This window comes from Corapipo altera, unplaced genomic scaffold, assembly GCF_003945725.1.
Source record: "Corapipo altera isolate COAL_440 unplaced genomic scaffold, ASM394572v1 1, whole genome shotgun sequence".
NCBI lineage: Eukaryota > Metazoa > Chordata > Aves > Passeriformes > Pipridae > Corapipo > Corapipo altera.
The window spans coordinates 18,096,789-18,120,528 of NW_020884873.1; the positions used below are offsets into that span (position 1 = coordinate 18,096,789).

Sequence of the window (23,740 nt, forward strand, 5' to 3'; positions counted from 1 at the left end):
TTCTAGCACTTTGGAAACTACTTGGATTGCTGCTTAGAAGATAACACACTCCCAACAGTTTTCAGTCCAAGGTGAAAAGAGACTACGAGGAAAGCTCAAAGATCAGGAGAGCCACTTCACAGTTTGGTAATACCTTCTCATCTCAAATTCTTCTAAAGCATCTGGTACAATTTCATCTTTGAGCAACTTCACATATGTTCTAATCCTTTCTTGAGACTGACTATGGGGCTGTTCTCAAAAATACTGCAGTAAGACACAGACACTTATTCAAAAAAGAAACAGAAAACAATTTAGCAAGAAAAAATATTTTCTGATTCTGGAAAGCAAACGAGAAACAAGTCTTTTGTAAAAAGGCTATAATGAGTGAGAAAAAACAGGTGAGCTTGTATGAGAAGAAGAAACACAGGACGGGTTACTTATGTCACTACCTCTACATCAATGGCCTGTAACTAGAAGTTTGAGTTTGCTATTTCTATACTAAAATGTTGTGTAAACAACAGCAGTAGAGCCAGATCTCTAAAGAAAATATTTCAACTCACTTAATGGTACAGATACAGTTTAAATTTGGTGCATATTTACCCTTTGTGGGTACTACAGACAGTTTACGTAATTTTTAGTTACGGCAGTATTTAATTTGCACAGAATGAGTAACGTACATGAATTATTCATTTCCAGGCTCATGACCCCTCATACGCCATACACTACTGTCCTTCCTTACCCATAGACCAAATCTAAGGGCTAGATTCCTGTATGCTGGTGCACACATAGGTCTACACTCTCCTGCTAGCAAGTAGCTACATAGTTTGCACATCTGCTTTTCCACGACAAAGTATCGAACTGCATGTCTGAGGGGAAAAAAAGAAAATGCACTGGCAAAGCACGGAAGAGGTAAAGAAAAACCATATGCAGCAAGCATAAGAAATCAGTTGTGTGAGCCAGAAGGCTTTCCTCAGGCAGCAGGTCAAGAGTCTTGGGCTCAAGGGAGCCTTTCCACTGCCTGGGGATGGCTTCCAGCAGGTACAGCTTTGAATATCCCCATGGCCATCCTGGTGCTGCACGTAATCCTCGTCTAACTGAAAGGGGGAGGATATGCTGCTTCCAGAGGAGAACCCAGCACAATAGTTTGCTACAATAGGATAAAACAGTTAAGGAGAAAATAATGCTAGCAGTAAACCTTTTCCATTATTTGTCACAGAGGTAAATGGATTACTCTTATGGATGTAATGCATGAGACAAAACAGAGAGCTTTAAACGCTGTGACTGGGGACGGAGACAGTATCAAGCTCGTCTCTTGCAAGGTGTGGGATGAGATGCAAAGGTTACAGGACAGGGTGCTAATGAGGGTGCTCTGCCAGCGACTGAAATGCGTTGGCCACACTGGATCACACTTGCAGTCTTACAGAGATGAGTCAGGGACTCCTGAGGTAACAGAAGCCAACAGAGAAACAGCAGGGAAATAGCTCAAAGGAATTAAGGGGTGTTTCTCTAGAAAGGTGAAACTTGGTGAAACAAATCCCATGACTGGAGTGTGAATATCAATGGCTATGAGCTGTTCCGAAGAGATAGGAAAGGAAGAGGTGGAGGGGTTGCCCTCTACATGAAAAGGAGAACTAACTGTGAAGAGCTGTCTCTGAACAGCCATGAGCATATTGAAAGCCTGTGGGTAAAAATTAGAGACTGAGGCAACAAAGGGAACCTCGTGGTTGGAGTCTACTACAGGCCACCTGATCAAGGGGAGCCTATTGACAAAGCCTCCCTGCTCCAACTCCAGGAGACATCGTGCTTGCAGGCTCTTCCTGCTGGGGGACTTCCACCACACAGACATCTGCTGGAAAAGTAGCACAGCAAGCTGTAGGCAATGCAGGAGACTCCTGGAATGCATGGAGAATAACTTCTTGAGCCAGGTGATAGAGCCCTACCAGACAGGACACGGTATCAAATTTGATGGTCAACAGTGGAAGCAAACTAACTGAGGATGTCAAGATTGGAGGCAGCCTTGGCTGCAGTGATTATGCACTGGTGGAGTTTGCAGTCCCGGGGGACTGAAGGAGTAAAGTTAGGTCCCTGAACTTCAGGAAAGCAAACTTCCAGCTTTTCAAGGAGATAGTCAATAGGATCCCTTAAGAGACTGCCCTCAGGGACAAGGGAGTGAAAATGAGCTGTCAGATCTTTAAGGAAGTCTTTCATAGAGTACAAGAACTAGCAATCCCCAGCAGCAAGAAATCAGGCAAGGAAGGCAAGAAACTGGTCTGGCTGAGTAGGGAACTGCTGGTTGTACCCCCTCTGATAACCAATCCTGGTGAACAGATAACAACAGACGAGGAGAAGGCTGAGGTGCTTAAGTTTTTTGCCTCAGTCTTCAATGGCAACCTCCCTTCCCACACCCCTTAAGTGGATGGATGACAGGATGAGGACTGGGGGAGCAAAGTCCCTCCTACTCTGTAAGAGAAGATCAGGTTCATGACCGCCTGAGGAACCTGACTGTGCAGAACCTCTATGGGACCTGGTTCAGATGCATCCCAGATTCCTGAAAGAATTTGCTGATGTAGTTGCCAAGCTACTCTCCATGATATTTGAAAAGTCATGGCAGTCAGGTGAAGTCCCAGGTGACCGGCAAAAGGGAAACACATCTTTAAAAAGGGTAGAAATGGGGACTTGGAGAACTACCAACCTGTCAGCCTCCCCTCTGCACCTGGGAAGATCATGGAACAGATTCTCCTAGAAGCTATGCTAAGGCACATGGAGGACAGGGAGGTGATTCGGCACGGCTCCACAAGGGAAAATCCTGCCTGACCAGCCTAGTGGCTTTCTATGATGGAGTGATTACATCAGTGGATAAGGGAAGGGCTACAGAAGTAATTTCTCTGGACTTCTGCAAAGCCTTTGACACATTCCCCCACAACACCCTTCTCTCTAAACTGGAGAGAGATGGATTCGATAGGTGGACTCTTAGGTGGATTAGGAATTGGTTGGATGGTCACATCCAAAGGATAATGGTCCATGGCTCAGAGTCCCAATGGGCAGCAGTGACCAGTGATGTCCCTCAGGGGTCCGTATGGGACCAGTATTATTTAATATCTTCATTAGTGACAGAGGGATCGAGTGCACCCTCAGCAAGTTTGCAGATGACACCAAGCTGAGTGGTGCAGTGACACACCTGAAGGATGGGATGCCATCCAGAGGGATCTGGGCAAGCTCAGAAAGTGGGCCCACCTGGGTGGGGGAAACCCCACTATTGATGAAGACTCTGGGATGAACAGATCGAGAGCAGCCCAAGGACTTGGGGGTGCTGGTGGATGAGAGGCTGGACATGACCCAGCAATGTGAGCTCACAGCCCAGAAAGCCAAGTGTATCCTGGGCTGCACCAGAAGCAGCCTGGGCAGCAGGTCAGGGGAGGGGGTTCTGCCTCTCTCCTCTGCTCTGGTGAGATCCCACCTGCAGTGCTGCCTCCAGCTCTGGGGTCCCAGCACAGGAAGGACATGGACCTGTTGGAGCAAGTCCAGAGGAGGGTCACCAGAATGATTAAAGGGATGGAGCACCTCTGCTATGAAGAGAGGCTGAGAGAATTGGAATTGTACAGCCTGAAAAAGAGAAGGCTTTGGAGTGACCTAATTGTGGCCTTCCAGTACCTGAAGGGAGTCTACACGAAAGATGGAGAGAGTTTTTACAAGAGCATGTAGTGACAGGACAAGGGGTTTCAAATTGAAAGAGGTTTAGATTAGATATTAGGAAGAAATTCTTTACTATGATGGTGGTGAGGCACCAGAGTAGTTGTGGATGCTCTGGAAAGTATTCAAGGCCAGGTTGGAGAGAGCTCTGAGCAACCTGCCCTAGTGGGAGGTGTCCCTGCCCATAGCAAGGGGGTTGATCTTTAAGGTCCCTTCCAACTCAAGCCATTTTTTGATTCTATAACAAAACAAAGTGCACACACAAGATAATGGTCTCTAACTCTGAAAGTTCAGTCTTATAACTAGGTTAAAAATGGACCTAGATAGAACAATGGAGAACATTAAAAGGCTACATATTACTTCTCATACACAAAAAGTAAGAAGGGTTAGGAAGAAATAATTTTAAAATCAAACGAGATTGTGAATTTGAGTGACATGAAAATCAGAAAAAGATGGCCGACAATGGATGAAGTATGATGTAGATTAAAAGCCATATTTTAAAGTGAGAGTCTGAGAACTCTCTATGAATTAAATAACAATTTTTAAGTTTGTGCCAGAAGAACATGAATCTGGAGCAAAAACGGAAGCTCTACAAGGCTCTGGAAGAAAGTGGTTGAATTACCAAAAGCTACTCAAAAGCATGGTATTTCAGGATAAAGGGAAGGAAAGAACAAGCAAAACTTCAGTGAACCCCACAGAAAAAGCCTGAAGTAATGAACACCTTCAGCAAAACACAGTGGAAAGCAAGGAGGTAATCAAAAGAAGACACAGATGGAAAACAAAAGTGGAACAACACTCCAAAAGCAGCATAGCTGATAGTGACGATGTAGTTGACAGAAAAAAGGAAAATGAAGTACTGGATCTGAACCTTAGCTGGGAAGGGATCACCGTAAACACTGATTACAACTGTAGTAGAGCACAATTGAAGCCACAATGGAGGACAAGAGCCTGGACAATGCACTCAAAGAATTTTGAGATGAAAAAAGAGAAAGGAAATTAAGAGGCAGTTGCAAAAGCAAGAGAGGCTACAGGCATTTTGTACACTTCTTTTTTGAAAAAAATGAGAAACATGTCTACAGGTATTGTGAAGGAAAAGAAAAGACAGGAGTTGAGCAAGTGATTAAAGGGCAGAAGTAGAGAAAAAGAACACAAAGTTCAAGGAAAATAAGGAGATGCTCTTGTATGGTGCCATAAGGGTTAAGAAGAAGAAAAAATATTCTTCTTGTGAGAAGATGATTGCAACAGTTGGAAGAAAGTGATAAAGGGTAGGCCAAAATGTATTCAATCATAAAGTCATCAAGATCCCATGCAGAGAAAGAAGTAGATGTCAAACAACATGCAAAACCCATAGAAAAATGTGGATAACGGGCTACTATGTAACAAGTTGGATTAGAGCCTCTCAGCACAGTATGTTTCTGCTGGGCTTATGTCCTTTGCAGGTACAGGAACACAAGAAGGATCTCTGAAGGGCAACTCAAGCAGTTCAAGAACCTGCAGACAAGGCATTTGCTATTGGGAAAACTAGAATCATAAATGAAAGACATACCCTAAAAACAATAAAAAGAGAAAATCAGGCTGGAGAGATCCAAATTCAAAATACTGGTGAACTACAAGACATATGAAAGCACGGCCACATTGCAAGCAGAATGCAAATGGTGGTGGAGATTCTGAAAGAAGCCTTGCAATTACCAGAGATAAGAAATTCAGCAGTTGGATCAGAACAAGCACGCAGACATGGCTCGATGAAAACCAAATGAAATTAACCGACTATGTTTAATGAGAGGCTAGAAACAAGAATACAAGCCAAATCAAGTTAGGGCAAAGAAGCATGTAATTACTGTCAAAGAACATTCAGAACAAGCCAGGAATCAAACTTGAAGAGGAAAAAAGCTCATGGGGAGGAAGCAAGCATGCTGTATGTAACAAGACAGAGGAAAGAAGATAAAAACTGGATCCCAACACTGTTCAGAAAAGGAAGAATCTCAAGGCCACAGGAAAAAGTAGTCCCCCTGTCTCTTCCGTGGTCTGACCCAGGACAGAGCACAATACGGAAAAGATAACCATAAATAAAAGGATGGAGGATACTGATGATGGCAAAGCACGCCACCCAACCGTGGTTTTAAAGCATCAGCTTCTGCCTCAGGAAATCGAGAACAGTGAGCGGCTCCATCCACAACTAGGTGGTTGTGAACAAAGTTCTTTCTTTGTGCCTGCTTAAATTTTACCTACATCTTCTCACTCACTGTATACTCACACTCTGGTCAGTTATCAGTATCGTTCATGATATAATCAATACTGAATTCATCAGTACTAAACCCACCCACATTTCACCTTACTTTGTAAGGGCTGTAAATTCTCCTACAGTTGTGTAATATGTATTACAGGTGCAGAGTAACCGACATTGGAAGGGACCCCTGCTGAAAGCAGAGCCAACTTTGAAGCTAGATCCAACTTCAGATGTAAAGTGTGTTGCTTAGGGCCTTGCCTAGTCAAATTTGTGCATCTCCAAAACCAGGAAATTCCACATCTTTTCTGTCATTTCTCCTCCCTCAAACCAATGTCTGACCACTGAAACTTTTTGCCTAACTGAACTGGAATTTTCTTTGCTGCAATTTGTTTCTGCTGCCACTTGTCCTTTCAGTGTATGACTCCAAGAAGAGCCCTAGAGAATATTAAATATCTACCAGGATAGAATAAGGAGTGGAAAAAAGATCACTGCAGCCACGAGAAAGCCTTTGGACATGCAGAACTCTCACTAGGTAATGAGCATCCAGCTTTTTGATGTCCAAAAAATCTGTCTGATGAGGTGTGCCAGAGATCTAAAGGAAGCCATTGAAAGGACATCACAAGAGATTTATTTAGGATTAAAAAAAAAAAAAGATTGTTTCGGACATGAGAGAAGAGCAAGGAAAAATGGTATTCCAAATGGTGTATATATATTGCAAATGAAAGAAAATAATTTTGTATAGCAAGGTCAGGTACTCACCATCTCTCTTGCAATCTCCACAGCTTCCTGCAGCCCATAGAGCCTGCCACAGACCAGGTAGATCCCATTGGCCCAGAGAATACAACCCTCGTGGACCCAAAATTCATTGCTGTCAAGAGGTAGTTCAGGAATTTGTAACTCCAGCTCAGTGCCACCTTCTGAAGTGGGCATAGAGGGTTTTGAGTCCAAAGGAGTCTTTTCACCACCACTGCCACCGTCAGTGGTTGCTTTTTTACAAGAAGCTCCCCTTGAAAGTGACCGAGAGGCTCCGCTACAGTCCTCAGAGCGGTGCCGCCTCTTAAAGCGGGGATGAGCAGCGAGGCTTCTTTGTTCCTTCTGTTGTTGCTGTTCCTCCTCCTCTTCCGTATCTGTCTTGGAACCATTAGAAGCACTTTTGTGCCGTACCTTGACCTTGCTCTGCATTTCTGTGGCCCTCTTTGGAGGTGGGTTCTTGGGCAAGGTAGCTGCGTAATCCTGGGGGTAGAAAGGACCAAAGAGGTCACCCATGTTACGATAGCTGGCCCATTTGCCACACAGGCAGCAAACCAGATGCCCTAAGACAGAAGACTCTGTTACTACAGGGCCTTGCAGCATGAAAGTTGAGGTGGGCAGCACTTTGCTCTCCGCATTGCTAGGAGGGGGTGTTGAAGACCTCTGTCCTTTCCGACCCCTCACCAATTTGTTCTGCTCCTCTTCCTCCGCATTTATGATTGTGCACACAGCGCCTAATTCACACTTGTTTACCACATGAATATAAGGGAAAAAGGACTTATTCTTGGAGTCAGTTTTATCTACAGACTGGGTAGCGTATTTAAGCTTGATCTCTGGTTCTTGAGGCTCCACAATGGGAGCAGCTCGTCTAGGCTTCCGCTTCCGTGGCTGTGCTGCAGGTTTTCGCCTCTCCCTCCTTTGCCTCTTGGGCTTTGGCTCACCAGCACTCACCCCCTCTGCAGACTGTGCCGGTACTGGTGGGGGTGGTGGGGGTGGGGGCAGCTGCTGTTGCTGCTGTTGCTGCTTCTTCTGCTTGTTCACGCTCCCAATTGGCCTCCCCTTTTTCTTTCCAGAGGGGAAATATCCCTTTGGAGGGAAACCATCTGGCTTGGGTGAAATGTTTGTCACATCTCCATCTTTTTCCTCAGACTTTGGATTTGGTTCAGAAATAAACACACTGGAAGGGGAAATTGCTTTTGGGTCAGAAAAGGTCAGAGTTCCAGCTCCACTTACAGATCCATCAGACCTTCCTTGACCACCTGACTTCTGAGAAGGTGGTGGTGCTGCACTGGATCCTGCTCCTTCTTTACCAACACTCGCAGCTTCAGGGACCTCTTTTTTGTTTTTATCATCCTCACTGCTTTGCCACTCTTCTGAAGATCTTGGAAGAGTTTTTTCACCAGTTGTATCCTGGCTTGCTGGCCCCACTTGATCTGACATCTCTCCTTTTCTCTTCTCAGCCTCTGGTCCATGTCCAGCCGCATTTCCTCCTTCAGGTCCACTCTTAAGGGACAGGATGTCATCAAGAGTGACAGTATCTGGACCAGTTTCAGCACTGTTGGTAGAAACACTTCTCCTGATATTGGGAGATGTAATTTTTTGAACAATAGCTTCCAGTTTTAATCCTCGCCCCTTTCTTGGGGGCAGTATTTTGGTCTTAGCTGGGCTTGTGAGGGAAACAGCAGGACAATTCCTATTATCAGGACTGGGCAGGTCCTTGAAGGAATCTCCCTTTGCAACTGACTTGCCAGTATCTTGGCTTTGAGATGAATGGGCATAGGAGTTGTATGTTTTATCAGCTCCTTCTTTTGCTGAAGGCATCAGTCGCCCTTTATCTTCACTGCCACTGTTCTTCATATCATGTGGTTGTCTTTTGGTAGGGATAGGTGAGATGAAAGAACGGACTCTCCTCCTCATAATTAATGGATTTTGAGGAGACTGGTCTTCCTGGCCAGGGAGCCTGAGCATAGCATTGCTAGGCTTGGGCAAATCTGCAGATTCCTCTCGTCGATGCCCATCGCTTTCTTGAGGGCAAAATCTTTTTTGGTTGGCTGCTCCAAGAGGGCCGCTGCTTTTGGCAGGAGAAGTTTGCCGAGAGAGGTCCCAACCAGATTCGTGATGCTGCAACTTCTGGTTGCCGTGTTTCAGTTCGGTGCATTTGCTCTGAGTACCATCACTCCCCATAACACAGCGCCCAACTTCCTGGCTTCCCGTGTCATGGTAGGAGCTACCTTGAAGGTACATCATTCCATCCTTGTCATTTTTTAAAGGACTCCTTACTCTTTCCAGAAACTGCTGTTGTCTTGGGCTCTTCCGTGCCCCTTCCTGCCTGTGCTGAGCTGCAGCAATCACACCCTGAGCAGTGCTGCTTGCCCAATCTTTGTATTCTTCTTGCTGTTGCTGGTATATCTGTCTCTTGTAATGATACTGGGAATTCAAACTCTGGTTGGGGTCACCAAAAGCATGAGGCCTGGCATTTGTGTGATATGCTGAAGCCAGAGAAGGGCCTTCTGAATTCTGAGGGTACACAGAATGTAAGGAACCTCTGCTAACTCTTTCAGACAGTGTCATGTGTGGGTTCATATGATGTAGATCTGTCCCTGGGCCTCTGCTTCTGCCTGGAGACATTTTCAGCTTATCAGCAAGATCCTGATATTGAGAGGGTGATTTACCCCTTCCAGTTCTGCCAGGTGCTCGTCTCATGTGTGTCGATCTGCTGTCCTGCTGGGGAATGTAATCTGGAGCAGCATCGGAGACTGCAGCTCCAGGGCTGGCATTGCCTCGGAAAGATTCGTGCTTGATACCAGCAGGATGACAGTGGTCTCCTGTTTTTTTATTATTGAGACTAGCAGAGCTCTTTGACTGTTCAAAATCTTCTTCCTTTATTTGCCCACTGTGAGCTTTCATCTTTGTTTCCATGGATACTAAACCACCAGGGAGTATTACTGACTGGCTCAAGCCAGGGGCAAGACGTTCACTCCTTCCGCTCCTGGCCTCAGGACCCATGTGCCCCATGGGGTGAGGGCCAGGATCTCTTACAAGTTGCCTTAATGGAGATATGTCACAGATCACTGATCTCCTCTCTGAGAGTGCCCCCCCTTCATGGGCAGAAGACTGAGACTCCACATCGAACTTTCTAGCAATAGGGTAATCAGCTAAATTTATCTGCTTCATGTCTGGAGCTGCACTGCCAGACTTCCTGTCCCAGGGACCCCAGTGAGGGCCCTCCAGGAGAGACCCCATGCTTTTGTTTAAGAGGCCTCTATTGGTCAATTCATTGGTTTGACTAATTAAAACATTGGGCCTCATGGCTCCCTCCAAACTCCCAGCCATCCCAGAATGCTCCTGTGTGTTCCTAGAATACCTTCTGTCTGGATGATGGTGGTACCCCTGTAAAACCTCCTGTAGGAGGCTAGGAAACTTCTCGTTCCGGCCTTTGCGCTCACTGTGCCCCGGAAAATCCCCCTTTTCCTGACCAGAAGGATACTGTGGAAAGCCACCGATATTTCTCTGTATACCAGCTGCTATATTATCCTTGTAGCTGTATCTTAAACTGCCAGGAGACTTGGAAGATTCTGTTCTTGCAGGAAAATTTGGCCCGACAACTGCATGACCAGGCTGGCTGTTCCCCTCCCCATTATGGCTAGTGTTATCTCCACTTTTGCTCCCTTTACTTCCTACTTGAGTTTCTGGCTGTGTCCCTGCATGCCCGGCTTCTTTTGTTCCACTAGCACTAGCTGGTGCCTGAGTGGCTGTGGAAGCATCATCTTGTGGAGGTTTATCTTGTCCACTTGACTTTTCTACTCTTCCTGTCATGGCTTCCCGGGAGACAATCACCCCAACTGCCTTTTCATTCACTTTTGGGGCATTTTCCACAGCCACTACAGCTTCCTTCCCATCAGGGGAGGCCACATCTTCCCTAGCTGCAGGGCTGCTGCTGAGTTTTGATGGCTCATTCTGAGAGCCTTGTGCTGGTGAGGAGTTGGGTCTCTCTAAATTACCCCCTTTGTAAGTGGTGTCTGAGCTGGTGCTCTGGCCACTCAGCTGCCTCACCCTTTCCCCGTGATCCTCTGAACTGCTAGAACAGCCACCGTCAAGGGACTCTGCCATGGGAGACTTGAGTTGCTCCTCTGCCTGGGAGGAGCCTTCTGAGTTGGTGCAGCTGTCGGCTTTCTTTGAAGAGGATGATCTTTTGGAACTTTTTTTCTGAGGTGCCAAGGCATCTGACAGCAACATGTGCTGGACCGTGTTGGGTAGATTGGCCACTTGAGAACTCAGAGCACTCAGGCTGCTCAGCCCTGGATCTGTGAGCCTTTTTTCCTGCAGTCCTTCCAGCCCAAACCCCTTGAATCCACCTGCATGAGCATTGGGGCTTGGCATCATAGATGGTGTAGGACTAAGCTGAGGCATCATCTGCAGGATTCGGTTTCTAGAACCCATGGACATGTTGCCTTGCCCACACTGGAGATTTTCTCCACCTGGCATGAGTGGAGAAGGGGTAGAGCTGCAGCTTGGAGACTGAACCACAGATGCAGCAGGAGATGGATTAGAGATTGGACTGAAGTTTTGGTGGAACTGCATTGGTGACCTTACAGGAACTTCAGTCTGGCTGTACTGTCCTACTTGGCTTTGAAGAGAGAGCTTGGTGGCAGCGTTTGAATACTGCATTACGTGCTGAGGTGGGTGCTGTTGCTGCTGCCCCTGCTGCCCACTTTGGGGCAGCTTAGACTGCTCAAAGCTTTTCATCGGTTGAGTCTGAAAGCTGTAGTTTGACTGGGTCCCATAGGCCTGTGCATTGGAACCCACAGCATGGCCTTCATACTGCGACCCAGAATTCACGTTGTAGCTTCCGTCGTAATTCTGTCCTGACTGGCCAAAACGCTGTGGGGAGGGGAAAGAGGAGGAGGAGGATGACGAAGGTGGTTGATAGTGTTGGCTGAACTGACCCACTCGTAACTGGTAGCCAGAAGCAGAGGAAGGCAAGGTGGATGGACGCTGCATTGGCTGCAAGTGCGAGGTGCTAGAAGCAGACTGGCTGGAAGCCTGGGGTAAAGGCTGATGAGACTGATAGATCTGCTGTCTCAGCTGCTGCACCTGCTGCTGCTGGCTAGAAGCCTGCTGCTGATACTGGGCACTCCCCGGCGAAAAAGGACCAGTATAATCTTGTTGGTAGTGGGATACACCCCCAAGGGTTGAATGCTGTGTTTGAAACTGGCCCACATGTCCCTCATTCCCATACTGACTCCCAAAGCTACTCCCTTGAGGGGGCCCATAGCTCTGTACTGGTCCAGAAGGCCTGCGCTGAGGTGGCTGCTGCCCTCCTGACACCACTGGATCTTTGTTGGCAGCCATGTAGTAAAACTCTCCTGCTTCTTTTCTGAAACCTTGGTAGCTCTGATGGCCAGAGCTCTCACCAGGCATCGCTGTAGAGGCTCCTGTTGCTCCACGACGTCCACTACCAGCACCTCCTCCAAAGCTCTGGAACATCTGGGCCTGCTGGCGAGGGCTGAACTCTTCCAGTCGGGATGAACCGTGCACTTCCTGCGGGTAGCTCTGCTGGTTTCCGTGATAACTACTTTGCTCCCGAAAGGACTGCATGCTGTTCAGCAGCAGAGCAGCAGCTCAAAAGCCCTCCTAAATGGGGAGAAAAAGAGAGGGGAAAAAAAACGTATAAGATCTACATTTCCCAGTCACACCAGTACCTCTGCTTAATTTCACTGTTTAACAGTAATTAAAATTTAGTATTTGTCTCCTACTTTCTGGTACATTAATGTTCAACCCCTCTTCTTGCAATCTGCCAACATTCTAGGTAGTGCAAGTAAGAGGAATCACTAATTTTCAAAAAAATACAGGCCAGTAGCCTATTACCGGTTGGAGTGCATTTTCAGCATTAATTAATATTTCCCTAAAGTCATTTACTAACTGAGTGTGTTTACGTGCCCCTGAAGAGAGAAACTTCCAACAAATTTGCAAAGCAAAGGAGAGCAATCCTTACCCTTCGGGTATTCACTATGGGTAATACTGGAAGTAATCAAGTACTTTGCCACCATGTTTAAAGATGCAACGAGAACCCTGCAACGCTCTCAAACGACACTTGGATTTACCACAGGAATGACATCCAAGGCTCATGTTTCATGCTGGGAAAGATCTCTATTAGCAAACACTCAAGATACAATTGACCAAAGCTCAAACTAAGATATCCCGATGAAAGGAGCTATGGGAACCTGTGAAAGAACTGGCACCAGCATACTCAGTGCTCAGTTCCCGAATACTCCAGTGACAATCTTAGGTGAAAACCAACACAGCAAGAGAACACATTGCATTTCCCACCCCATCTTCTTTTGCTTTAAAAGATAGAAACTTGGAACAAGTCCACTCTGTTAGAGCAAAATAGTCTACAACTTCATCCCTTAGGATTTTACATTACCTTGAATGAAACTTTACTGAAAACATTTGTCAGTCAGAATACATATTTTGGAATATCACGTATGATCATCTACATTTACATTATCAACTCGTAAGTAAACGCACTCCAGGAAGGCTCTCCTATGTATTTCAATCTATTATGTGGAATCATGACTCACCCTCAAGGACCAGACCACAGCTGCAAAATTCTCTGGGGACTCTGGCTAGTCCCTCTATAAAAGCCCAACACATCACTAGATGCATTAAGAAAAGTATGGTAATGAACAAGAATACACATGTACACTGCCATTAATAAATAAGCAAACAAACAAACAAATAAAATGAATTAGCATTTTACAAAAGCATTTCATTTCTGAAACACCTTGTGGTTTTCTCTTCCTGAAAACAAAACTGATAAACCCACCTGGAGAGACTTCTTCCTTTAAATTAATCTTAAGACAATGCTCACACTTTTTCAGGAAACAGAACCCTGACTCCTCAGACGGGACACTTCCTGAAGACTTGCCTGCATTATATTTTCTCATTCAGCCATGTTTTGTGCTTGCCACAGTCAACTGAACCCACTGAGAATTAAAGCCTAGTTTTGCACTTAAGTTTTCTTCAAGTAGATCACCAGAGTCACAAGAATACGGGCATACAAATGAGGTGCAGGCAGTGTCTGGCATCATGCTCTATTCCCATATGCCTCTCAAGGTTATTTTTTTTTTCTTCACATATATGTTATCTATAGAAGGCTCTAACTCTACCACTAGGATCTTTCATCTGGGTTTCTGCTATCTGTGCATGCAGGCTACAGAACACACAGGCACAAAACTACACCACTACACTGCATGTCTCCGCAGCCCCCCTCTTCTAACTCAAAGGCATCTTTGTGTTGCAGCCTCAGTTCACGCAGCTTGATGTACATAATAATATTATGAGAATCAAAAGGGAACTGTCAAATTGTTAATACTTCAAATTCTGTCTCTCCCCTTCTAGGAAGTCAACTTTACTGCTGTTTTAATCTTGTATTTTAAGTGTCATATTGTAAGAGAGACAGATCTGCTGTTCTGCTGAACTTCCACTTTTTTAGCATTTTAAAGACTATATACATCACATGAATAACACTTCTATGAATGCCACACTGTGCCAATCTGTCCAGTTTGGGCTTATTATGGATAAACCCCTCCTTTTTCTGAATCACTCCTTTTGATGTTTCATCAGTTTGAAGCTCCACCCTATTGAGACAGGACTAAAATTGGGATACCTAAGATACCTAATGCAAGCTTCTTTCTTCCTTTTTGTATGACTTGCTGTTAAGGTGAAAAATGAGGGGAGAAGAAAAGGCAGAAAAGAACACATGCATAGAAATAGAAGAAAGTTATCAGGCTAAAGGTAAAAGAACATCTACTGTAACTGGCAGATGTTAGAAAGCAGCTTCTCTAGATAAACAGTTTGGAGCTCTGCAATCAGCAACATTCACGTGCTGTGGAGGCTGCGTGCACGCCCTGGCTATCATGTGCTTTGCACCCTCTTTTCATGAAAGCAACATTGCCATCCTCTCACAGGCTCAGTCTCCCACATAATCTAAGACTCAATTTTAAATATGACTTTAATAAAGCTCACTTTGCATAGTCTGAACAAGATCTCCCTCTTTTGCATTACATCATACAAAAATTTTAATCACTGATGATATTCATTCTTCTATAACACTACTAAAAGGCTTGAAAACATGTTAGTTTGGAAATGTAGCAGCTAATGATGCTAGAAAACATTCTTAAGACTTCCTCACTATTAATAAAGGATAAATTTAATTATATAATAAACAGAAACAGCACAAGATGCTGTAAAATACCTTTAGGAACAAAGACACGGTAAAGGTCAACCTAAGGCACAAATTCTTATCCTCCAGTATCTCATGAGTCATGTAACATTTATTTAGTCCAGAAGTTATATATGCTAACTCAAAACAGAGAGAATATATTTTTCTCCTTCAATTTTATTTTTTTCCCCCCGATCCTGGAATTTACCCTGACAAACAAATACAAAGTTTTCATCAGGACAACACTTGTTTGGAACATCTCACAAGGAGCTTAACTTGAGTAACATAATCAGCACAGTTGCTGCCAAAAAGAAAAGAGAAAACACATTTCATTAATAACAGGAGTAAAAAAAGATAGGAGATGCGTCAATCCATGACATCATCGATAACTTAAGACATATAGCACATTTCCTGTCATTAAGATACTATAAATACAGGACTATTACAATTATTATTGCAATAATCTTTCTTAACAGTAACAGCCCTGTGAAGTGCTTAGACCTAAGTGCTACGTTCGCAGCAAAACCATGAAGATAATCTCACGGGCAAGCCTTGTTAATAAAATACATTCAGACAGATGAGGCCTTCCAAATCTACCCAGATGCACAGGAAAAAAAACCTTATTTTATTAACTTTTTACTGGAAGCCTTTAAAGAAAATATTTTCAGCTGGTACATACTGCTCCACACGCAGGAACGATACATCAGCTGCCGGCTAGAGACTGCAACACAATCATATAAAAACCCCATAATGGTGGCACACATCTACAATCCCAACCCCAACAGAAGGGACAAAGTCCTACCTCCAAAAAAGCACTCTATTAACAGCCACAAATTACATACTTTTACAGTACTTTCCAACACGCACAACATCCAAAGCCTTCCTCATTTATTCAAAGGGAAGGTAAGATTCTGGCACAGCTTTCACTACTCCAGTGTCACACCTACACTCTCTCTACACATGCATCCAGCTCTCTCAGTAAAGCTGCATGATTCTGAAGTATTTATAGCCTGTAGCTGTAGAGTCATCTAAGCATATCCATCTAGAGATTACAGACTACATTCATGAGGCTAAGCAGTTTCACTCTGCTCCAACACATTTGTTTCTTCCCCAATAGTCCAGTAATCAAAATTTGCCTTCAACTTGGCAGGAACAAAAGAAGCATATTACAAGCTTGTGTGGCTGATAAAGAAATAGCCTCACTTACAGAATCACTGCACATAAATCTCAAATAGAGAGAAGCAATAGGTCCTCTTATCCATATCTCAGATTTATTTGTGAAACTTCTGAAGTTATTTCAGGTAGTCTTTCAACTCACCATCTCCACGTTAACCTAATTTTAAGCACATCTACAATGCAGATTTTGTTTCTTAATCATTTGAAAAAGCCTTACAGAACTTTCTTAACATAAGAGTTCCTCAAACTATGGAGCTACTGCATTGTGACCCCTCTGTGAGCAAGATTATCAAATATTAGTCAACAGTATGTAAACATCTTTCAATAGTTCCTCCATGAATATCAGAATGCCCCAACCACTGCTGATCAACAGAATTCATCAGTACTCCCACTCCAAGATTACTGTGTGAAATGATCTTCTGCAATATACTGTGATCCACCTTTTTTAAAGATACATAAATCATAGTCCTGATTATCAAAGACTGGACAAATACAGGACAGCTGCCCACATCTTCTTATTTAACACAGTAGTGGCATGACTACAGAGAGCTCATGAGAAGTGAGCTAAAAACCAAAATAGTGTGGGGATACGCCTAATTCTTAACGATAAGTCTCTAAAGGAACAAATGAAGCCACCACCAGCTCATTCTCTAGGACATAAGTGAGGTCTTTCCGCTTCGTTAAATTTTCTTTAGATTTGGGTTGACTACTGCGATCCATCTGTGCAGAGAAGTCTCAGGCAGCAGTCAAATGCAATATATCTCCAGTGATCTGTCAAAAGCCTCTCACTTCCTCGCATGCCTACCGGGGAAGATAATGCAGTTACAAGCAGGTGACAAACGGTAAGACATTATTTTCCATAGTCAAAAATGTACATGAACAAGTTGGGAGGTTACAGAGTGTCCAAGGTTCTGATTAAAATAGACTTACTTGCTAAATCCTGTGCAAATAACAGATGTACATAAATCTGCAACCGTTTCTAGTCACAACTCACACAAAATGCAAAAATTACCACTTTTGTCCTTCCCCACTGTATCTTCTTAAACTAGCAGAAAACACGCACGTAACCAAAAAAAAACCCACCAAGCCAGAAACTGAACATGAACAATTCAGGGGCGTATTTTGTGAGTAAACAATGCCCACGTTCTGAATTAAGCCAGAAATACAGGAATAAAGGATTTCTATGTACTGAGTACCATTTCCATCGTCAAGGCTAAGCTGCTAACCCTCATTTCTGCAGATACACAGTTATTACTTCCACACCTGAGCAATGGCTTGGAATAGACTGACCTTGTTTCAATTTTGGAGGAACATTACTCTGCCTGCTGCCTTTAGGAGAAGGCAAATCATCCACAAACGGCATAAGTAGATGAATTTAAGGATCAAACCTATGACTGCATTTAACAAAGCAAGAGATGTAACTTCTTTCTTCTACATTTGATGCCTTTTTAAAAGAGAAACTACTTAAAACGGGTTTTTAACATTAGGTGTGAAATAGAAGTAAACTAAGAGAGTAAGCACTTCAAAAGGACACCAGTTTGTCCAAGCAGTATCACTCACTGCTCACCTCTTTCAAAAAGTCGTGTTTCTGATATTGTCTTATTCACCACTGCACTTCCAGAGAAAACTGCAGTCAGATCTGCCTCTCACCAAGCCACTATGATTTATTCTACCAAAGAAACCTTACTACACCACTCAAAGTTGAAAAAGTATGCAAAAAATTGTCACTGAGAGTGCCAGACCCTATTGAAATAGCTAACCTGAAGTAGACAAAGTATCTTGAAAAGTATATAAAAAATAAATTAAACCCAGAACGCTGTGTTACTGGAGACTGAATTTTATAATTCTAAAAAATCACAGCATGCCTTAAAAACACCCATATGTAGTTGTTACACATGCTTAAGTGTCTAATAATAACAACACGTATTAGCAATGTGTCTTCCAAATCAGTGCTAATACTGGTCTTGACCAAAAAAAACACAAAACCCACAGCTTAATTTTGTCCTTCCTAGTGAAACCCTTCACCAAAGAATTCCTCACACGAGTTACAGCTTGGCCAAGTGGATTGTAACTAGTTTCCATCATCTCAGAGACACTGTGCTTTCTTTACCAAACTATCTGCACAGCTTTTAAGAAAGTCAAAATGCATGAGCTTAAATCCAAACAATTAAAGTTCTCGCAGAAGGGGTGAGGAACAGATGAGCGTGGCAGAAGGAGCACAGTGAGCTTTGTCAGTTGAGAGTGGGGAATGCTCTGGGGATTACTGTGCTACATAAGATCCCACATTCACTTCTTTTTTTCATATATTTCCCTAAGTGACCACAGAAAATTTTAGTAAGCCCGAGTCAGTGCATCTTCCTATCTCACAGGGGAGATGTAAGCAGACATATTCAGAGCACTCAACTGCTATAATTAAAGGCATCACAAAAACACACAACAACAAAAAATAATCAAATGTTGCATGTGGTTATTACTTGGCTGCTGCTTTCTTCCCCCACCCCTAAAATATTTTAAAAAAACCACTTGGATAGCACCAAATTAAAAACACACAATCAGATTTTTTTGTATTTGCAAGTCTCCCTTACTAAGTGAATAAAACTAAAATACCATCTCCAGTTTAGCTCTGCATTTTGAATGAAATGTACTGTTAAAGTCACATTCCTAACCATGAAGAAAGAAGTTTGACAAGATAAACTTCTGTTGTAAGCCAGTATTAAAGTTGTAGTGCTATGAAAACATGTATTTCTAGAAATATAACTAATGAACAAAGTTCAGCAGAATTTTGGCTAATTGTATATATCTGATTTTATTATTATGCCATTGGTTCTCAGTCTCAATCAACAGCACAGATGCACTTAAACAGCTTTCAAAAATCCAACAACCACTTGCTGAAAGTTATCCATCCACATTTTTAACAGACACTGCTATTTTACTAAGAACTTATGCAAATCAGTCAGATTCTGTTTTATGTCAAAGATTAAAACAACAGTTCTGGTTTCACATGCAGAGTGAGTCCTCTATAGTCCAGCTTAAGAGGTCCAGCCTCCTCTATAGTGTTAACACAGCCATTCAGGCTGCCAAGTCAGATCAGTGAACTGATGTGGTCCAGAAAATTCTGCCAGGGAGAACAGCCACTTCTGACCTGACAGATCCATTCACTGTATCATTACACAAACATCTGTACCAGCAAAACGGACACAGCAGGAACTGCTTAAGTGGCATGGCTACTGAAGGGCACTTGAAATCAGAAGTTCATATTTAAAAGGCTCTTCATCCTTACACAGTAGTCAAACAACCCTTCCCAACATCAAAATGAAATAATACTGAAACTTCAGCTCCTCAATTTTTTTCTCCAAGCTGCAAATCAGCTGACTGCACATCCCAACCCACTTCATTAGTCCCCTAAAAAGTTTCACAACTCATTATGTGCCTCTTATTGGAAATTCACCTGTGTCCATACCTCTAATGTCTCCAAACAGTTAAACATCAGGTCTGCTTTGGCAATACAGCAAAATCTGAGCAACCACTTCAAGGACAACTTCTGATCTGCTCTTCACCTCCTCAGACACGCGAGACAGGAGGCTCAGCAAAGACATCACAACTCTCACTAAACCTTCACCTTTTAGTTACAAAACTGAAGACAGTGAAAAGGAGAAGTCAATTATTATTTGCAAGAGGAAAGCAGAAAAGTGAGCAGGTTTCCAGATTCTATCTGTCCAAGCTCCCACTTTCAGTGCAAAATTTAGCCAGTATCAAAAATACTCAGAACTATACAGCACCTCCCCCCCAAAAAAAACACAACTCCACCTAAAAAACCCTAACACATTACTTTTAATCAACTTTTATAATTTATTCATAAAGTTGCTATGTAGCAACCCCCTGCCTTTAAAGTCCTAAATGCATTATCTCTTCAAACTATGACAAATTGCTAAGATGAATACTTGTAAGGGTCATATTAAACATTACCTGTAATACACATCCTTCTTTTCTATTCAATGTAGCCTATACAATTAAATTTTTTTATTCTTTTTTGCAATGCCTGGTGTAATGAACCTGTAACTAAGACTCCCAGGAACTCCTCAAGGCAGATGAAGTACATTGACACAAAATCTCTATCAGTTAAATGCAAGTATTATTATAATACAGGCTATGCACTGTATATAAGATATATATCCATTGATTAGGATAGAACTATTGTCAAGGATAATACCACCTACTTACATTATAGGATTTAACATTAAAACAGGTAGAAATATAATCTTGATGTACTTAAACTAACAAATTAAAGAATTACTGTCCATTTGCAGAAAAGCTGTACTCAAAAATTTATGTCCTCCAAAGCTCTTACAGACAGTTTTTGTTCCTTTAAGATAACACAAGGAATTTAGCTTTAGCACTTTCAATTTTCACTAGCCAGGGTTATCATTCTTCCTATGAATTTAGCACTTCATCTCCCTAAATTACACAGATTTAAGAGCAATTTGGGTGTGGAAGGTCTGCAAATACTACTGCTATGGCACACTTAAGAACAAAATAGTCAAGGCCATATCATGTTTACTGATAAAAAGTTTGAGAAAAGTAAGGCTTCTCTCTAACATAGGAACTGGTTGAACTGCCCTCAAAAAAAAAATTCCAAGCATTTGTAAGATTTTCACACTAGAGGAACAACAACTTTTCCTTCACTAACACTTCTGCTTGTCTCCTACAACCTATGTCCTCTAAACGTCACTTTGCTCATTTCTCCACACTTTAGATTCCACAGCATCTGCCTCATGATGAAGCCAAAAGTTGAAGTAGACCCATTCCTCCAGTAAGTGTTGTCTCCTGAGACTAACAGGGAGAGACTAAGACTACAGCCACAGTTACATGGATTCAGGAGAAACAATTCTGATTAATACAAAATAACTTCATACATTTAAGAAAGTCAACAGAGAGATTACTTCAGAGGCAGGACTATTTGAAGGAGTTCTTCCCCCCTTCCTATCTATCTGCCCATCTCCACCCCTGCAGGTTTTCTTTGAATTTTTCAGATTGGACCAGTTTCTTGAACCATCTCATTATGCATTTCCTCTGTAGTTACACTGGCATAACCAACAGATGACAGAGAGAAGGCAGCATACTGCAGTGTTGGAGCAAACAGTTAAGAACTCCTGAGGTTTATACTTAGCCTTGGCCTAAAGCACTTTTATTGGTTCCCTCTCACCAGCTCCCCCACTGAGTCAATGAAAACCTTCCAGAAGCAATCTTTCCACATCAACTTTATGCATATAAAGTGATTAAACTTCTAACACATCTCAGTTAAACGTCTGAAATCCTATGGTATAAACTCAAGCCACTGTAACCAACAAACAAGATACTGTACCTTGTCACTTTGAATCGCAGACACTTAACTCCAGCCTTCTAAGTCCTGCTGCCACAGCCAAAGGCAGAGGGAATGACAACGGCAGTCAGACCACACCACAGGCACAAAATTAACTTAAATGTGCGCAAGCAGTTCAGAGAAATTAACAACCTACAACTAGAGATCTTCTCATAACCAGGGTTTAAAGCTTTCTCCTTCCCCAAAGGATTTCTCTATCACCACAGTGATAGTGCCAGGCAGCGTTTGAGGCTGGAGAGCTGACGGACAAAGCTTCCACAGCATGTATTCCATCTCGTATCCTAGAGCATGTATCCTGAAGGAAGTCAGCAGTTGAAAGCAACGAGGAGGGATGAATCCAGCACCAGAGAAGAAAGAACACCTCTGTAAATACAGATTAGTGGAGGATAACAAAGACACTGCACTCTGAGCATAATTTTTGGAAATGCTAGGGTTACTATTTCAAAATAAGACAGAGGGAGCTTAGATGGTCCACTACTCTGACAGTCAGCCCCATCGTTCTCTTAAGAGTTCCTGCAGCCATTCATCCTGTACCCAGGGAGGAGAGAAAAAACAGAAGACTCTACTTTTTCTTTCTCCACTCTGCCTCCCCTCATGAGGGGGCTAAATAAAGAGGGACAATTAACATCAACCCTACAGGATGGATTACACAGAATCATTTCATAATGCTAATGTACTCCTAGAGTTCTATCACAGGAGAAAAAAGGCAAGATGCTCTTTCTCCCTTGCTCTAAAACATACCAACTTTCTAAGAAAAACTGAAATTTGCTACCTAGTTTCAGCTAGAAAGATGCAATAAAGTGACTTCCACCTTGAGAATTTTTCCTGATTTAATTCTTTAAGTCTTGTTAATCAACTGAGCTAAAGGATCTTACTCCTTCACTTATTTCAGAGGGGCAATGAACATGCAGAGCCAATCATGACAGACTTCATGAGTAAACACAGACCAACAAAGTCTTTATAAACACTATAGTTCTATGGACAAACAAGTAAGTTTATTTCCCAAATCCTCCTCCCATCCACTTTTCGGAGATCCTAAAAGGAAGCTGTTTCTCACTGAGCTAAGAGATTTGCTTTCTCTGGTGAGCTTGACCCAGGTTCACTCAGGTTTTCTTTTTCCACCAACTCTGACAGGGTTTTGACTAGGCTATAGAGTATACATATAATTAACCTCTTCTCCTCCCCTTGCTATTTTCAGCAGCTGTATTATATATATACCCCCCTTTGGTTTTCCACAAATTCCATCTTTCAAACATGTAACAAGCTGTATTTCTGCAAGCCAAAAAGACAAGGAAACAAACAAAACGAACACATGGCAAGTTAAATTTCTGTATCATAATTGCAGGATACTACCATCATTCAAAAAAAAGCATGTACTCAACTGAGCAATTCTCAAGAAAGAACACAGTTTTGTCTCTAAAAACTGGAATACGGAAGGTATCTAAAGATATCTAGATGAGGTGCAAGATATCAAATGTAGAAAAGTACCCAAAGCAAAATGAAAAAGACCAGCAGGCAAGAGTCACCAGCCTGCTCCCCAAACTGCAGTAAACTTGATGTTGACTGAAGTCAGAAGTGTAGCGATGCAGGACACCACACTGCAGTGGACACCACCAGCTCATCCCCAAAACCAATGCCCTACCACAGCTGGCAATCAAATGATTCTGCAGTAGAGTTCTCTTTATGCACTCTCACAGTAAAGGGGATGAGATGTTTCTCCATTAAAATGCAGGGATTTGGATGGAAAGGGGTAAGGATAGCGCAGATCAGTTTTTTCATGCAAAATAAACAGCGTCACTTTGGAGAATTCTAAATTATGCTCCTGCTACTTCCGCTCTCCAACAGTACAGAAGAGAACCTGCCACTCACTCAGCAACGCCCTGCAATACAATCTGCTACCTCCTTCTGTAACAATTTTCCTCATTTCGTTTACTGCCTGCTAAGTATCTATTACATTTATCTGTATCTATTATACTTAGGAAGACCTATCTAAAAGACCATTTTTATGTAGCAATATGCACAAGGTATGGTCAGGACCAAAAACCTCAGAAAATCAGATGTACACAACATTTCACGCAAATATGTTGGAGAAGGAGGAGAAGGGAAACCTCCCCACCCTCACACACATGAAATGAAATAGGGAAAACCTGCAGCAGCAAACCAAAATTTACACCATATGACAACACCGTTTACTACATTCTTTTTCCTTCGAATGCAAAATGAGAAACAAGAGGAAAAGACACGGTCATATAAAGTCACAGAATCATTTAGGTTGGAAAAGGCATTTAAGATTATCAAATCCAACCCCTAC

The 23,740-nt window shown here is 42.8% G+C and overlaps 1 protein-coding gene across 8 annotated transcripts in view; it reads right to left on the reverse strand.

The window, feature by feature from the left end:
- TCF20 (transcription factor 20) overlaps window positions 1-23,740 on the reverse strand; it is a 130,942-nt gene that overhangs the window by 34,807 nt on the left and 72,395 nt on the right. For all 8 annotated transcript variants that reach the window (XR_003531086.1, XM_027664382.1, XM_027664408.1 and 5 more), the window contains one exon: window positions 6,656-12,280. Coding sequence is in view for 7 of the 8 variants with exons in the window: in XM_027664382.1 (XP_027520183.1) it covers window positions 6,656-12,244 (5,589 nt within the window). In the remaining variant the exon portion in view is untranslated. The remainder of the gene's footprint in view (window positions 1-6,655; window positions 12,281-23,740) is intronic.